The sequence below is a fragment of the Myripristis murdjan genome, chromosome 16 (assembly GCF_902150065.1).
Source record: "Myripristis murdjan chromosome 16, fMyrMur1.1, whole genome shotgun sequence".
NCBI lineage: Eukaryota > Metazoa > Chordata > Actinopteri > Holocentriformes > Holocentridae > Myripristis > Myripristis murdjan.
In genome coordinates, this window is record NC_043995.1 from 1,055,001 (window position 1) to 1,073,725 (window position 18,725).

At 41.7% G+C, this 18,725-nt stretch overlaps 1 protein-coding gene across 2 annotated transcripts in view; it reads left to right on the forward strand.

Moving 5' to 3' along the window:
- The first annotated feature begins 2,999 nt into the window (after positions 1-2,999).
- LOC115373221 (aldehyde dehydrogenase, mitochondrial-like) overlaps positions 3,000-18,725 on the forward strand; it is a 54,476-nt gene continuing 38,750 nt past the window's right edge. For both annotated transcript variants that reach the window (XM_030071495.1, XM_030071496.1), the window contains exons 1-5: positions 3,000-3,178; positions 6,191-6,295; positions 10,509-10,649; positions 11,550-11,629; positions 15,166-15,277. In XM_030071495.1, coding sequence (XP_029927355.1) covers positions 3,062-3,178; positions 6,191-6,295; positions 10,509-10,649; positions 11,550-11,629; positions 15,166-15,277 — 555 coding nt within the window. In that variant the 5' untranslated portion in view covers positions 3,000-3,061. The remainder of the gene's footprint in view (positions 3,179-6,190; positions 6,296-10,508; positions 10,650-11,549; positions 11,630-15,165; positions 15,278-18,725) is intronic.

Consider the following 18,725-nt stretch of genomic DNA (forward strand, 5'->3'; position numbering starts at 1 on the left):
TTTTTTGCCTTATACATGATGATTGCTGTTTGGTAAGATACAATGTCAGTGAATTTCAGTACTTTGGATTGTATAAAAAATTGGATTTGTGTGTTCCATGTAGTTGACCTTATGAATAGTCCTTATTGCTCTTTTCTGCAGGATGGTAAGTGACTATAATGAAGTTTTGTAATTATTTCCCCAAACCTCAGCACAGTAATGTAAATATGGCAAGACCAGTGAACAGTAAAGTGTGCGAAGTGAATTGTGATCCAGTAGTTGTTTTACTTTGTGTATGACTGCAATGCTTTTTGAAACTTTGGACTGTACATGTTTAATGTGTGGTTTCTAACTCAGCCTGTCATCTACTGTAATCCCAAGAAATGTGTTTTTGTGCACCCTTTCAATTTCAGCCCCATCTATTTCTATTCGCACCTTTGTGTTTACTGTGCATTTGCCAAATAACATAAACTTAGTCTTATTTACATTTAATATTTTTTTCCAGTCAAACCATATTTTTAATTTTTTCATTTCCTCATTTATAACTGTTTCCACTTGTTTAATGTTTTCACCTGAACCAAAAATATTTGTATCATCCGCAAAATTAACCAATTTTAACCACCTAGATACTGTGCACATGTCATTTATATACAGGATAAACAATTTGGGGCCCAATACTGACCACTGGGGGACACCACAAGCAATGTCCAAATATCCAGAGAAGTGATTACCGAACTTTACAAACTGTTGCTGTCCTTTCAAATAACTCTTTACCCAGTCTAATACCAGTCCCCTTATCCCATATTTTTCCAGTTTATTGAATAGTATGTTATGGTTAATCGTATCAAACGCTTTTTTGAGATAGATGAATACTCCTGTTGCCGTCAGAAAAAAGATACAGAAGTATTTTTATATTTTATACAATCATTTATTCAATCACGAGGGAACCACATTTTAATTTCATTATACAACCTGTTGTATAATGACCAATAAACTTCCTTGTATCCTTGTATGTTTTTTTTGGTGTCTATTGCATCTGTGATTTCCTCAATTGATTCCATTATTGCCTGTGACGTTGATCTGTTAACCCTAAACCCATACTGACTCTCTGAAAATAGTTTGTGTTTTTCCAAAAATGCATCAGTTCTATTGTTAAAAAGCTTTTCCAATATTTTTGAGAGTTGTGGCAATATTGAGACACGTCTGTAGTTTGTAAAGTTATGTTTGCTTCCAGTTTTGTATAGCGGAATGACCTTTGCAGTTTTCATCTGGTTTGGAAATGTACCCGTTTGAAAAGACAAATTGCAGATGTGTGCTAGTGGCTTAGATAGCCCCTCAATGTCCTGTTTAACTAATGACATATCAATGCCATTGCAGTCCGTAGATGTGTGTGTGTGTGTGTGTGTGTGTGTGTGTGCGCGCGCGCGTGTGTGTGTGTGTGTGTGTGCGTGCGTGCGTGCGTAATTTAGAAAGAAGGGAATCCTGGTGATTTTTGCCAAGAATCACAATATTCTTTTTTCTGAATAGGCCCAAGTCTCCAGATGGTAATGATAATAATGTGATTCTGGGCTAAAATCACCAGGATTTCCTTCTTACTAAATCCCAAAGTAGGAAAAACTTTTTTTTTTTTTTTTCAAATTTGTGACTTTAAAATCACAGAATTTCTGAGTTTTTTCCTAAAAAAATGATGAGTCTTTTTTCTCGGAATATTAACTCCCTTCCGCTGCTCCGTATTTCTTTCTCTCTCCAGTGGCCATTGGACGCTGTCGTACAATAATAATAATAATAAATATAATAACAATAATAATACTGATACTAACAATGATACTAACAATTCACATAATTGTCTTCATTACACTTACTATTACTACTACTATTATTATTATTATTATTATCATTATTATTATCACCATTATTATCATTATTATTACTATTAAGTATCTCCTCCAGTGCTCCAACCTGTAGACCAGGGCTATTCAACTTCAATAGCAAGGGGGCCAAATATGAAAATCAATCAGGGTACAGGGTAATCCAGTTACTCTGCATTACATGAAGCTTCACTACACTGATGCTCCCCTCCAAGAAATGTAGCAAGCTAAGCTACAATACAATGACAACATGTAGCATCAAAGCTACTATTTTTTTTTTTTTTTTTTTAAACATCAAACCAACTTCGTTTCAAGTCATTGCTATCTTAGTGATCAAGAGAATGTCAGTCAAACATAGTCAGGCAAAAATGTTCAGTTCAATAGTTGATTAAACTGAGCTCTCTGGTTTTACTGCTACAAACCATGGCAACAAAAACAAACAATATGCTTCACATGATGACAGGGAGAGAGAGAGAGAGAGCAAGTATCTACCTCTGCATTCCAAACTTTGTTCCGTATCAGTGGATACGGAGGCCAGGCATCCTGATATTTCTTACATCTGCTTGTTCACGCGACACAACAGAATCTTTTCAACATCACATGTCATCTTTGTCACCTGCGTGCTCGTGTCCCGCTGCAGCCGACAAATCCGCATCAGTGGCAGGACAGGTACGCGACGTCACACGGAAGAAGAGCGTCTGTCGGCAACACTTGCAGGTCCGTGAGCGGCGGTGAGGTCACCTGCTGCTCCTGGTTAGATGTCACATAGATATGGACACTTTTCTTTCTATACCTATGAGATGTCAACGCTCCGCTGCGTTTAAGGTTTAGAAATGCCTGGGGAAATGTAGCTTATGTGGACGCTACCGCGCTATTTGATCAGTAAAATAGTTTCACTACTTAAAAGCTGTTTGATTTAAGAAACAGCGACGTTACGACCATGCTACTGAGAAATGTAGTAAACTAGTAACGTCGCTACTTGTAACGCCGCTACTGCCCAACACTGGAAATATGTACCTGTTTTGCAGGTAGTGCGTGGCGGGCCACAGAAAAAATACAAAGGGCCGTATCCGGCCCGCGGGCCGCTAGTTGAATAGGCCTGCTGGAGACTATAAAATGAATTCCCCCACTGCGCATGCGCCAGAGCGCACTCCTTCCTAGACGGTGCTGACTGTGGATTTCTTGCTGCCTCACACCGTCCTGTTGGAAGCACCATGCTGCGTAGCGTGTTTTCTCGGGCTCTCCCCGGGCTCTACCGATTCCCGGTGTGTCACTACTCTGCCGCTGCCATCCCATCACCGAACACTCAGCCTGAGGTTCACTATAACAAGGTATGGTTTGCCAAAATAAGCACCAGTTCCTTACCAGCGCTACCAAAACAACCAGCGTTCAACAAGTGCGAGCAAGTCAGTTTACATTCATGACGCCTACGCACTCCAATTGTAACGGCAGCGTTAGCTGTCATTACAGTTGCCTGTTTGTCTAAGTATGTCAGTGTTATTGAGCTAATGTTTGCCCATGCGGACTAAAGCAGAAATAGCAATGGCTGCTCTGGCTTGTGTTAAGTTAGGGCCAAGGTCCAGTATCAAACTACAGCAGCTGGACTCTGATATCATCCACGGACTGTCGGTCAGAGAGTTCCCGCTTTGCTGGACTGGGGGTCAGCAAATGACCAACTCTGTTAGCTAAGTGTTACGTGACAAAGGCCAGTCATCTTGTTTACTAGAAATCTCTGGATAAAAAGTTCAGCCAAACTTCGAGCTCAAAATGTCCACGTTGCTCTGCTTTACTGCGTCTCTCCGTCTGTCAGCAGCGTCTGGAGAAATGCAGTTTTTCAAATTGAAAAACACTCACGTTTGGAATGGGCTAAGGAAATAATATTAGGACTTAATTATTGTAGATGCGGAACAGTAGATCTGAAAATATGTTCTCTAGAAAACACTGAGATCTTCAACTACGTGATGTAGATCTGCAAATATGTACATATTTGCAGAGACCTGCAAGATCTTTTATTTATTTGACCTTTATTTTAACAGGCATAATCATTAAGAACGGTTTCTTATTTACAGTAATGGCCTGTGCTAGGGAGAGGGGGTAAGGGGCTGCAAATGTTTAGTTTAGATCTGCAAACATGTTCAGAGTGAGACCTGCAGATGTATACATTAGGTCTGAACATGCATTCCTCCATGTTTAATCATTTTATTTTTTTATACAATCAATTAATCAATCAAGAGGGAACCACATTTTAATTTCATTATACAACCTGTTGTATAATGACCAATAAACTTCCTTGTATCCTTGTATCCTAAATGTAAATGTGTAAATGTGTGGTCGGATATGGAAATATGTGTTGATCTGCACATGTGTGCAAATTTGCACTGAGATCAGCAAATGTGTGATTTGGATCTGGAAATGTGTACTGAAATATGCAAATGTATAAATCAGATCTGTTATTATGTATATATGCATATTCAGATTTGCAAACGTGTACAAATATTTGTATATGTGTTTATTGAATTGAAAATATGAAATGAGTATCTCATGCTTCATTTAACTCTTTAAGTCTCTAAGTCCACATGCATTTTAACCCTTGAATGACCCTTCAAAAAAGTCACATCCATGACCCTTCAAGTGGACAAAAATGTCCATTTCTAGAAAGTGACCACCAAAAGGTCACAGGGGGGTGATTTTTGGCAAGAGGGGGTAATTTTGGGTTAAATTTGAAAATCCCAACTTTCAGCATGAAAATCCATTATTTGACCCTGTAATGCATTTGTATCACATCCATGACCCTTCGTGGACAAAAATGTCCACCTGTCATTTATCCAATTTTTAGGCCCCGAGCACTGGAACAGTGCGAAGCCCTATTGTTATTGCTTCGTTTTTTTTTTTTTTTTTTATTATTATTATTATCTCGTGTCATTAGGCCTTAATTTGATCCCCTAAACATGCTCAAAAACTCACCAAATTCGGCACGCAGGCCAGGTCTGGCGAAAAATTTGATAAAATGGACAAACAGACCCCCTAAGTGCAAAAATGGGCTCGGTAGCGCCACCTAGGCACACAAAGGCAGCCGTTGCGGCTGCCTTTGGGAGATTTATAGATCAGAGTGTCGTGACTCGTTTAAACTTTGAATCAAGTCTGTAACTCAAACGGTGACCGAGCTGTGATGCCTCAAACAGGGGTGGGTTTTCTGGATTTCTCCATTGGATTGAATGAGGATTTCTCTGTCTGCCTGCATTTTGGTGTGATCATGCAGCAGCTGCCAGTACTCAAGTCACACACTAGGACATGCTAAGGGCGCCATCTGCTGGAGGAGCGCTGCTAGTGGCCAGAGGGGCACCAGCAGTGAATGTACTACAAGTGGGTTTTTGTTGGCGTCGTGTGTGTGTGTGTGTGTGTGTGTGTGTGTGTGTGTGTGTGTGTGTGTGTGTGTGTGTGTGTGTGTGTGTGTGCGTGCACGTGCGTGTGTGTGTGTGCACGTGTGAGTGAGTGAGTGAGTGAGTGAGTGTGTGTGCCTGCATTTTGGTGTGATCATGCAGCAGCTGCCAGTAGTCCTGTCGGTCACACACTAGGACTTCCGCGGCCTTTCAAAATAAAAGCCCAAAACTCTTTCGAAGTAAAAGCACTGAAAAATACCCTTAAAACTGGCACAAACGGACGAATTGTCTACACTTCGACACGCGCGCCGTCCCCGACGTGCACGGGGGGGCGAGGGCTCGCCCAACGCTGCTTGCAGCTTTAATTATTGTTGCTATTTGTACTTATTATCCTCAAAATCTTTGAAGTGACTCATATGGAGTTACACTTTTGACATGGATTTCAAGATTTTAACCCCTTCCAGGCCATTTTGAACACCTGAAAGAGGTGTACCTTAGAAATAAAATCAAAATGAGAGTTCAACATGAGAAAAATATTATATTTGATTTACAACAATAAACACAGTAAATCTTGAACAATAACAGTACAGTAGATAGTACAATTTATTTCTAAGGTACACCTCTTTCACCCCTTTTAGTGGTTTTGCCCTCTATAGAAGCAGCACCCAGAGGTGTTCAAAATGGCCTGGAAGGGGTTAAAATCTTGAAATCCATGTTAAAAATGATTTAGTGTAACTCCATATGAGTCACTTCAAAGATTTTGAGGATAATAAGTACAAATAGCAACAATAAAAATTGGATAAATGACAGGTGGACATTTAATTTGTTAGAGCTTTCATCTGCAATCATTTTCTGGAGCCTATTTTACATCCCTCTCAGTCAAGGTTTGTTTTCATTCAACAAAATTAATTGTTATGGTGCAAATGCAGCCCTTATTAATAGTATTATTTCTTGTTTCTAAAGCTCTTCATCAACAACCAATGGCAGGATGCAGTGAGTGGTAAAACCTTCCCTACGATCAACCCGGCAACCGGTGAAGTCATCTGTCAAGTTGCTGAGGCTGATGAGGTATACACGCTGTTGTGGAGAGATTGATAAAATGTAATGCTCAGCTACATGCATCGTTACCTCTTTTTAATCTATAATTGTACTTCAGTACAATTATAGATTTAAATAATGTACTTAATTAAAAGCAAAAAGTGAGTCATTATGCATGGCTGTACAGCTCTTTATACTGTCCATATAATGAATTCATCACATGGACCTTCACCGTCAAGAGATTTCACAGACATGTGGCAATGATTAATGTTTTGTGCTCTTATCTAAACCGATATTACAAGGTGTGTCACAGCTGATAAAATAAAAAGAATATTAAAAGCTAAATAAAACTCTGGACTCTGGACTCTGACTCATTGTAATTAAAAGAATAAGAATAGGTTTAGGTTATGTGGTCAGACACACACAAAATTCAAGATAAAAATTTTGCAGGGCGCAGACTGAGCAAACTGAGAACATGCATGTCCATGTCCATGGGCACCAACATAGGAAGCACAGACATGTCGGTTTGACATTTTGAGTAACAGTCTCACCTTGAATGATATCTGTCAAAAAATATCTGCAGTAAAGGAAGAGCTAATCTTTTTGGTTAATTTTAGTGAGTTTTCTACAACTTGCAAAAGGAAACTTTAGAGGTTTTTTTTTTAAATGTTGGATAATATCAAAAAGATAAAAGAAAATAAAACTTAAAATGAGCATTCTTTAAGTAGTCCAACCATGCAAGTACTGTGTAGTCAGAAAGTATTCAGAGCCCCTTTCACTTTTTTCATGACAAAGTGAAAACATAATTATTGAAATTTTTGTAAATTAATTGAAAAGAAAAAAACTGAAATATCACATTGACATAAGTATTCAGACCTTTTACTCAGTACTTAGTTGAAGCTTCCTTGGCAGTAATTACAGCCTTAAGTTTTTTGGGGTATGACGCAACAAGCTTTGCACACCTGGATTGGGGAATTTTCTGCCATTCTTCTTTGCATATCCCCTCAAGCTCAGTCAGGTTGCATGGGGACCGTCGGTGGACAGCCATTTTCAGGTCTCTCCAGAGAGTTGTCCCTAAGCCACTCCTGTGTTGTCTTGGCTGTGTGCTTAGGGTCACTGTCATGTTGGAAGGTGAACCTTCAGCCCAGTCTGAGGCCCTGAGTGCTGTGGAACAGATTTTCACTGAGGATATCTCTGTACTTTGCTCCATTCAGCTTTCCCTCAACCCTGACCAGTCTCCCAGTCCCTGCTGCTGAAAAACAGCCCACAGCATGATGCTGCCACCACCATGCTTCACTGCTGGGATGGTACTGGGCAGGTGATGAGCGGTGCCTGGTTTCCTCCAGACATAACTTTTGGAATTGAGGCCAAACAGTTCAATCTTGGTTTCATCAGACCCAAGAATCTTGTTTCTCACAGCCTGAGAGTCCTTCAGGTGCTTTTTTGCAAACTCCAAGCAGCTTTCATGTGTTTTGCACTGAGGAGAGGCTTCTGTCTCGTCACTCTGCCATAAAGCCCAGGGGCCTCATTTATAAACATTGCGTACGCACAAAACGGGGCCTGAAATTGGCGTACGCCACTTTCCACGCAAAGGTTGTGATTTATAAAAAAAAAAAAACTTGACGGAAAAATGTGCGGTCCTCCACGTAAATTCTGAACCATCCATAAGCCTACGCACATCTTGAAGACAAGGGGAATTTGGCGACGCAGATGGTGAATTGAATCCAAACTGCATCATGATTCGTCTCATGCATTTGTTTACACTCTATATCAAACGTTCATTGTAAATCCACTTTATCACAAACATTCCAAACAGCAGTGATATTTGTGCTCGCGCTACTGAGCCATAACTATTGCATAAGAAACATGCATTAAAAAAAAAAAACAAAAAAAAAAACTATATTGTAACGAGTGTAACTGATGAAATTAGTATCACTGGTTGACAAATTACACAAATGACATTAAACAATTGCAGCACAGTTCATTCCCCTGTCACACTTCCGTCTTCAAATCATGCCAGGGTGGTGGATATCACAGATTGAAATGTAAATTGTGACAAGTTTTGATGCAAGCAGTCTAATTGCTGTAAACATATAAATACCGTGGTGACACTCGTGCGTAATTGCTGGCGTCTTGGTAAGTCAATAATAATAATAATAATAATAATAATAACTTATTGTAGAAATTCTAACCATTCAAGCCTGACGTACTCATGCACTTTTCCGCTATAACCTGCAGCCTGCCAGTAGCCACTGTCGCCACTGTCACCTGTCACCTGCAGGCTGCAGGTAACAGGCTACTGGCTCTTAACCCCCCTTTCCAAACCCCCAGAGCGCGTTTAAGAAGACAGCAGTAAGGCTCAGTTTTTAACAAATTCTTTTAATGTGTTTGTTATCTCAGACATAACGTCAGACACACATTAGACACACAACGTCGGTCAGCACCCGGCCACTGGCAAACACACTATGCGCTCGGGGCACACTGGTGCTGGGGACAGCCGGATCCTCAGCGCCTATGGCCCCCTCGCCCGGACTCTCCTCACTGGGTCTTATTTTAGCCTCCACCTTCAAATCCAACCTTTTTTTTTTTTTTTTTTTTAACAGCGGTAACAACGTGTTGCCACTCTCCACACTTCCTCTTATTTGTAACGCCACTACTGTGGCTGCCAAATAACATACACGTTCTCCTCTCCACCTCACCCACAAGCACCTCGATTTCTGTATCTGTAAAATTCCGTTTTTTCCGCCTTTCTCTCGCAGGTTGCTATGATTAACCGTAACACACCATTGGTCAGCTGGATCATTTACATATTCATCAACATTCATGAGGTGCTTTGCATTGGCCATTTATGGTTGAATGTGGGCGTGTAGTGGGCGGAGGATGAGACGCAATCTTGTCTGCAAACTTTCAGGTGGTCTGTGATTTATAAAGGGAAATTGCTTGCAGGTGTGCGTACGCATGGTTTTATAAGTCTGGATTTTTTTGGGCGTACGCCATTTTCGGCTTTTGGGCGTACGTACACTTTTAGTATGGATCCTACGCAAAGTTTTATAAATGAGGCCCCAGATCAGTGGAGGGGAACTTTGTCCCATCTCCACACAGGATCTCTGGAGCTCAGTCAGAGTGACCAGCGGGTTCTTGGTAACCTTTCTTACTAAGGCCCCTCTCCCACCATTGCTCAGTTTGGCCGGTCGAGCAGCTCTTTGAAGAGTCCTGGTTGTGCCAAACTTCTTCCATTTGAGAATTATGGAGGCCACTGTGCTCTTGGGAACCTTCAGAGCAGCAGATTTTTTTTGTAGCCTGCAGGACAAGGGGTCCTTGAGGACTGGGTTGGGAACCACTGATCTAAACCATGTGACTGAAAAACCTGTATATGGTGAAAAACAGCCGACCATGGTCTGACCCTGAGGAACACTGAAGTGACACCCCTAGGACTGTAAATCAACATGACAGCACAAAATCATACCATTTTATTTGCTGTCACAGCAGAGTATTATTACCAAGTTTTTCAGTAAAGGAATTTATGATCCATTAGTTGTTTTTTAGTTGTAGTATCAAGTACTGAGAGTTGTGAAATTTCACCAGTATTGGTATAAGCTGCAAAAAATATGGAATTTTAAATTTCTAATATAGCTGTACAGTTTATTAAATGTAACCCTGGTTGATCTGCTTGGTACATTTCTTGCAATAGCCTGAGGTTTGAGATTAATACAGGGTAAGCCCCTTCCTAGGAGATTGGAGACTGCTGGTTCAGCTCCAAATAAACCCTTCCAGAACAAATTAACCCCAACAGACAGAATGAAGATGATGACAGGATGGAAGAAAATACATATTAACATACATGAACAAAAAAAAATGTGGGAACAGTGGTCAGTAAATACCAGGACCATCAGCCTACAGTGGGTAGGCTCCATCCTGGTTTGGCTGGTGCTGCACTGATGGACAGTCCTGGCTTATTTTGTTATTTTCATTACAAACCTACTCACACTATCATGCTAGACTCCCTTAGTTGGGTGATTGATCTTTGATTTTGCTATTTATTTATTTATTTATATATTTATTATTATCATTTATTTATTTATTTATTCATGCTTTGTTTGCTTTATTTTTATTTGACACATTGTCTTTTCCATGCTCTCACAAAAAAGTAATACTTTTTGTAGTGTAGTCCTGTGCTGTCTATCTGATAAGCAAGAGCTCATTAACAGCAAGTAATTGTCATGTTGTGATCCTGTATTTGCAGGCGGATGTGACCAAGGCAGTGAAAGCAGCGCGTGATGCCTTCAAGCTAGGGTCACCATGGCGACGGATGGATGCCTCACACCGTGGCTTGCTTCTCAGTCGATTAGCTGATGCTATTGAGAGGGATTCTGCCTACCTTGCTGTGAGCCAATTACAAAATGTCTTGCCTACACCTGACAACCCAAAAGCCTGCCTCTTGAACAACATGCATGCAGAACAATAGGATGATTGTTCTCACTTCAGTAAGCGAGAGACAGAGAGAGACAGAGATGCTCACTCTTCATCTCCAAAAGCAGAACCTGATGAAAAGGGACCTATCTATTCTTCATTTGGGTGATTTCTGTAGGTTGTAGGGCCAGCAGACACATCCCCTCTCTTGGGCACAAGTTCTTGTGGTGCATCTTTGCTCTCCCTTTCTTCATCCTCCATCTGTCTTTTCAGTTGTTGAATGTATTGTAGTGACAGAGCCTCTCCCAAACTGTTATCCTACCTGGCTAGCTAGTGAGCTGTACCCAGCATGTTGTTTGGTGATGTAATTTTGTATTTGTACATTGTAAATGTAAATTATTAGTGTTACAAATTGTTTGTGTGTCACAAATTGTTGTGTGCCATGGTGTTTTGTCCCGTTAAAGAGAGTTAGTTGTATTTTATTAATTGCTGTATTATGAAGTTATAATTGTGGCTCTCATTATATTCCACTTGTTAAAATTTGGTATTCCGATCTGGTCTGTTACTTGGTTTAATATCAAATTGGTTTGAAAATGTATACTTCGACCCAAGCCTATCAATCTCTAGTCCCAATAACACAAACCTCACTTTTAATGTATATGTGCCTCAATTTCCTCCATTTTACTGTTTTTCTAGGGGTCGGATGTAAACTGTTGCAAGTAACACATTTGTTAAAAAGTAGTAGTTTTCTCGTTCCATTGTGAAACTTGGGCACAGGGGATGGTCCTCTTCTAATTGTGATAATGCACTAGGGGATCAAAAAATCTTTGCATTTGTGGGTATATGAGAGACTGATATTAGATTGTTGTCATAGGAACTAGAGACGCTCGACAACGGGAAGCCATATGCTGTTGCCTACAGCGTGGACCTCCCCAATGTGGTTAAATGTCTCAGGTAATACACACACTTTAAGAATTTAGATGTATGATGATGGGGAAATGGAAAAAGAATGAAGCAAATGTTATGTGTATGATACCACATGATCTAGTTCCATGGTTAAACTCACATCTCAATTGAAGCTTCCCTTCTTTAAAATTTGAACTGCACTCTCTCCAAGGGGTAGATTGTAGTGATGCGCCAATCCGATATTAGCATTGGATATCGGCTCTGATATCAACCATTTTCCTGGATCGGGTATCTGTAAAAGCGACCGATCCTTCCCCTTTAAATCTTTGCGTCACGGGCTACGTCATATGTAGCTGTGTGCAGCATGTGTGCCGCATGCCATGAGAGTTGATTGCATTGCAAACACAAGCAACATGGAGCGAATGAAAGGGTCTGCGATATGGAGGTATTTCATGCCAACTAGCTTGACGGCAGTTTGCAATGTATGTAAAATGAATGTTGCCAGGGCTGGTGGTAGTACTGCCAGATATAATACCACAAATTTAATCAAGCACCTCCAGAAACACCACGCGAAGGAGCATGAGGAATTCCAGCAGCTGAACAGATCAAAGGGAGCCGCCGCTGCTGTTGAGGTTTTTAGCTTCTGAACTCAACAAGGGTATCTGATCGGTATCTGGTATCGACTGATACGTAAGGCCCCAGCATCGGTATTGACATCGGAACTTAAAAAGTCAGATCAGTGCAGTAGATTGGATTTGATTTTGGAGATTGTGTTGGTGAGTGATTGAGTCAAGATGAGCCTACCTATGGCAAATGACCACTGACTTTCACCAGACCAAAAAAATCTCTTCATGTGTTAGGCTATGGTACATTAATGGCGCTTTTCCACTAGCACCTACGCGGCTTTCCTCGACTTGACTCGGTTTCGGTCGTTTTCCATTACAATTGAGTACCAGCTCACCGTGGGTGGAGTTGTCATAGCAAGGCGGCGCACCGTCCAGCTCCCTCTGGATTCTTTGGTCCGCCACCAAGCACAGAAAAGTCTCCACCTCTTCATTTGACCACGGTACCGGTTTGCCTGCCATTTTCCAACTTTGCCAACTTCAGTGATGATCAATGTGCACGGTCGCTGTTGCCAGTTTTTTTTTTTTTTAAATGGCGGGTTTGGTTTTCGTGAAGGAGTCGCTCTCATGTGTCGTCGCTCCCTGTCCAATCAGTGGCCTGCACTCTGTTTACGTCACATTTTCGGCTTGACTCAGCTCGCTTGGAACCCCAGCCGAGTAGGTACTAAAATAGTACCTGGTACCAGGTACTACCACCTAATGGAAAACCTTACAAACCGAGTAGAATCGAGCCGAGTCGAGCCGAGTAGGTGCTAGTGGAAAAGTGCCTTAAGTTTTCATGGGCAACCTAGGGCCCTATCTTACACCTGGTGCAAAGCGGTGCCAAGTGTGACGCAAGTGTCTTTGCTAGTTTCCAACCGGCGCAGTTGTCATTTTCCCGTCCAGTGCCCACACTGTAAATATCAAAGTCACTTGTGTCCATCTGAGCGCCCATGAGCGTGTTGGTTTTAAAATGATGTTTGGTCAGGTGCAATGTTGTTGCAATGCTATCTTGGGGCAGTTGAAAGTGATTGCACAATTGACCAACAAAATCCAGGTTCGAAGTCAGTGGCCAAGTTTTCATTGTTATTTTAAGAGTGCATTATCAAGATAGTAATGCCTTCATAGATGGGTGCCAAGCGCAAGGTGATTGTACAACATTACTACCACCCTCTTATAGCCATGGAAACTGTAACAGGTTAGCAACAACATGTATGATCAGGGTACGACATTAAAGGTTCCCCGAATGCCCGGGGCAAGTAAAAATAGACGGGGGGCAAGTAGAACCTGTTCAAACTTGCCCGGGCGGGCAGGCGACTATATTTCTCTTCCTTATTGTGTTTTTCCTCTCTGTTGGGCTCTGTTCTGAGGAGCCAGTTGCATTTTTTTTTTTTTTTTTAACCACGGTGTGCTGCTGCTTTCATTGGCTGAGCGTCTCTGCTGAGTGCAGACGTCAGACGTAACATTCATTTGGCACTGACTGTCATGGCGGAGCACACACAACATACAGCAAAGTTAGCCTACGAGAGTGAAAAACGGCGTAGAACTTTCCTCCCTTCGTGGAAAGAAATTAATTCCTGGGTGGAGTATGATGCAACAAAATCGACTATGTACTGCACTGTTTGCACAGAGCTCCCGGCGAAAGCAGATAAAACAGGATCCTTTTTCTGCAGAAACAACAGCTACCGAAGGCAGAACTTAGACAGCCATGCTAAATGTATCCCACACTTGGCTTGCGTTGAGGCAAAAAAAACCCCAAAAAAACAGCGGACTGCTCCAGGACCGATGGACCGTTGTGTCCAAAGATTAATTCGGAGACCTACAACCAGTTTACAAATGTCTCACCACTGCTTATCACATTGTGAAAACTGAGCAGCCGTTCGCTCAGTATCCATCCCCAGGGCTCTCAAGTCTCACGCATTGGGCACGAGACACGCATTTCAACCCGCTCACACGCCACACCTTGTATTTCTCATGCAGAGAAATTACCAGGATAACCCCCACCAAGTTACGCCGCTATTTTTTATAACAGTGGTAGGGCCCTATAATTTCCACGATCACGGAATCACAGAATTAGCCAAATAAAACAGAATCTATTTTTAACGCGGAATATCGCGGAATTTGACATAATTTGAATGAAATGCTGTTTTGTGTGGAATATGAACGTATGTCTGGGGAAAATTACATGGAGGGAAGCAAATCTGGGTGGCACAACCCCTCCAGTGGTTTCACCTGCACCTGCACCACCAAGAAAAAAAATTTCAACAACTGCACCGGCACTGTACGAGACCAAAAGGCAAAGAAAATTTCCAGGCTACAGCAGCGCACTGACATAGATTGTGTAACAAAGCAAAGAGTTGCCACTCCGTGCTATTGTCACTGGCTAACAGCAGCACACTGGCTTAGCTTGTCTATTCAGAGAAGAGGTATCACTTCGGCTTATTTTTCAATCTTTGTTATCACATGCATACTACAGCTCATTCATTGGTAGCTGAATTGTTAGGTCTGTTTGATAAGTAATTTACATTTTTAAAACAAATAATAATTTAACATATTGTTAAATTATTGGAGTCAAACAATATAATGTAATTAATAATAAATACTGTTTTCTGATGCAAGAAGTGTTGTGTAGTGTTGTGCACAGATTGGATTTTAGTAAGAAATTAGTCATGAGCTAAAGTATGCATCACAGGCAGAAAAAAAGCTCGTCTTAGGCAGAGCAAGTAGGAATTTAGGGGGGGCAAGTGGATTTGAGAAGCACTTGCCCGGCAGGGCAAGTAGGACAAAGCCTTAACGTCGGAACCTGTATGATATTCTGAGTTACAAACTAGTATTCATACAACCACAATATTGAAGAGTATTTATGGAGTTTTGCTATCTATGTATTTTTTTTATAATTTGAGTTATCATAGCTTGCAGAAAATACTTGCATGGACAAACAGCTATTGAAACCACACACATAAAAAATGTGTTTTTGTGTAGGTACTATGCTGGCTGGGCTGATAAATGGGAGGGAAAGACCATTCCCATCGATGGAGATTTCTTCTGCTACACCAGACATGAGCCCGTTGGAGTCTGTGGACAAATCATACCGGTGAGATGGTGGGTGTGGGGGCACTTGTGTGTGTTTGTGTGTGTGTGTGTATAGAGTAGAATAGAATTTAGCCTTCTCAGTAATCCCAGAGCATAAAACTCACGCACTGGCAAGAGTAGAGTGCTCTATTGAGCTGAATTTATTTTATAAGTACAAATAAACCCAGACACATAGAGTGAGAAGAGCAGCAGCAATATCTTCCCCTTGCCTGTTTACAACCCCCCCCCCCCCCCCCCCCCCCCCCCGCCCAAGGTTGGTGCCATCGCCCCAGATAAATATTTGCCCTGCCCTCAGAAACTCCCCTCGCAAATGCCGCTCCGGTAAAACAATCATGTCGAAGATACGAGCAAAGCACGGCAGCTGCTCTGTTGTTGGCTGCACAAGCGAGCACAAAAGTCTATTTCTACCTCCTTCGGCAGAGGATTTGAAGATCCAGTGGATTAATTTTATTTTCAATGGAAATGTACCCACAACAATTCCTAAAATGTTGTATGTGCTCACCATTTCACTGCGGACTGCTTTCTCAACGAGGGCCAGTACAAATCAGGATTTGCTAAGAATCTGAAGATAAAGCATGGATCGGTACAAACTGTCCGTGACCCAACTACAAACGTGGGAGCTGTAAGTTTTACCACTTTATGTTGCTTTACTGTATAAGCCTATCTAGCGTGTTAGCCTGTTGAATGTGGTTTTAGCATGGCAGCTAACGTAAGTTACTTTTGGTAACATAGCTTCCTTATACTAGTTAGGTTAATACGCAACAGTAAACAATACCAGGGGACGTTGAAGAGAAGCTGTGTGAACATATATGTAATCTGAAGCTAGCTCTATACACACAGCGTTATTTCTAATTTGGATGCATGTGGCCACTTTTCACGGTGTTTTCTGTGTAGCTAATGTTGTATCACAGGGTAGCTAACATCAAGCCTGTAACAGATGTGAAATACGTCTACAGAGCGCATTAAAATGAGGCTGGAGTGGACAAGGATGTCACCTTTTGTTAAATACCTGCTGCCTGTTAAAAGCCTTTTATTTTATTTTATTTTTTTGCATGGAAGGAGGAATAGCAGAGTAAGTCTTTTCATGTTACAGTCTCTCTCTTTTTTTCATCAATGATTTTTATTGTTTTTCCATTTTTGTAACAAGAACAAGAACAAACACAAACCACCCTCCCACCCCAACCCTAACATATATATTTAAAAAAAAAAAAAAAGGTAAAGGGGAAAAAAGAGAATACAGCACATGCGTAATAAGAAAACATGAAGACAAAAGCTTGGAATAAAAGGAAAACACCAGGACATTATATAACACTACTAATACAAATAATGTTTGATAATAGTTTCAGTCAGTGGGAAGCAACTACAGTTTATTGAAATAAGAGATAAAGGGATTCCATCTTTTTTCCAAGTGTTCCAAGGAACTTTTAAGACTGTACTTGATTTTTTCCAATTTAAGAAAATACATTACATCAGTGAGCCAGAAGGATGACAAAGGGTGCTCAGGTGACTTTCGAGACATAAGTATCCTTCTCCGTGCAAGGAGAGTTGAGAGTGCAATAACATCTGCTCGGTAGTTGGAATAAATATGTGGCATATCTGGGGGGAACCCAAAGATAGCAATTGAGGGACATGGTAGGAGATCAATGTTCAGTACATACGACAAAGTCTTAAAAACATAAAGCCAAAAATTGTGCAATGTTGGACAAAGACAAAAAAGAGTGAGTGTGGTCGGCTGGAGAATGGTTACAACGAATACACCTATTATCTACGTTCAGATATATCTCTGCTAGTTTAGCTTTTGTATAGTGGACCCTATGGAGTACCTTGAACTGTAGTCCAAGGGATGCACAAGATGACGTTGAGTTCACCCTTTCAGACGCCATATCCCACCACTCATCAGTAAAATTCACACCCAATTCCTCTTCCCATGCAGACTTGGCTCTGAAGACATGTTTATCAACAAGTCCTATAATATAATAATAGATTTGGGAGATGAGAGCTTCCTGGCCAGGCCTAAGTTTCAGCAGACCTCCCATGGTGAGGCAGGGGGTAATGCGGGGAATGATGGAAACTGAGCAGAGACATAGGGCCCTATCTTGTGCCACCTGCTATCCGCTGCCACTACCCGCTACCCGCAAATTGCGGATTTAGGAACTTGCGCTATCCCTAAACGGTATCTTGCGCCACCCGCTACCCGCTATCCGTTATGCTGACTGCATCATTGGCGCCTGGAGGTGTGTCCATGGGCGTGTTTCATGCGCTATCCCTAAAGTTGCTATCTTGCGCACACACTTTAGGGAAAGCGGATAGCGGGTGGTCCTGACCACCCGCTATCCGCTATCCCTAAAGTTTGGGCTTTAACAAGAGCGCGCCCAGGCGGCTTCAACGCGCGCCCCAACGGAGCCTCGCCACGCACACGGTCGGACTGATACCGGGACGCCGCCGGAATGGACTGAGTATATTACTCATATAGACTGTTTAGAGGAAAGACTGTTTTAATTGGACACTTACGCCAGCACGTTTTATTGTTTTATCATAAGCCAGCAGATGTGCTATATTTTTATTTTTAATATTTTATTTGCCCAATCTACCTTGTCAATAAATTAGTTTACACATAGTTCCACCTCTGCCTCTTGTGTGTGTGTGGTGTGACCCGGGGATTTTACTCAATCAGTACAACCTTGTGACATGTCCACTTGGACACATGTGGCTCCACCTCCCGAATTAACTCGCCTATAATATAATATATAATATGTATATATATAAAGCCAACTTGCTTTAGCCTCAGTTGAACCCCTGAGAAAATCTACCTCCCTCTCTCCATCGCGGGTTTAGGATTTAGGATTTAGGATAGCGCATCCTGCCCTTAAAGGCAATGGCACCTGGCACACTGATTGGTTTAACTGGCATAACGCCCAAAACACGCCTATGCATAATATAGCGGGTAGCGCAGGTGTTTTGCGGATAGCGGGAGGTGCACAAGATAGCAACTTTTACGGGGGAACGCCTCTTCCTAAATCCTAAATCCGCAAATAGCGGTTTTAGGGAGTCTGGCGCAAGATAGGGCCCCTAGTGTCTTACTTGCAAGTAGCAGAAAAAAATGTGAATTTGGCAAGTTAAATTTGTTGGCTAATGATGAAAAATTAAAGAAAGTGCCCTTGTCATATAAGTCTAGAAAGCAGTTAATTCCTTTCCTTTTCCACAGAGAAAAGGAGGAGTCCATAGAAGGAGGGGGAAATAGATGATTGCCACAGATGGGGGCTAATACAGATGGAGAAGACAATTTGAAGTGCCGCCTGAATTGGTGCCAGATCTTCATGGAGGACGATACAGTCGGGTTTCTAGTGTTCTTGGTAGGGGAGGTTGGGATTGGAGAGCACATTAGGGCTGGAAGAGATGATGATAGACATGACAGAGCTTCCAAAGACCTCTAGGAGGTATTGGCATTA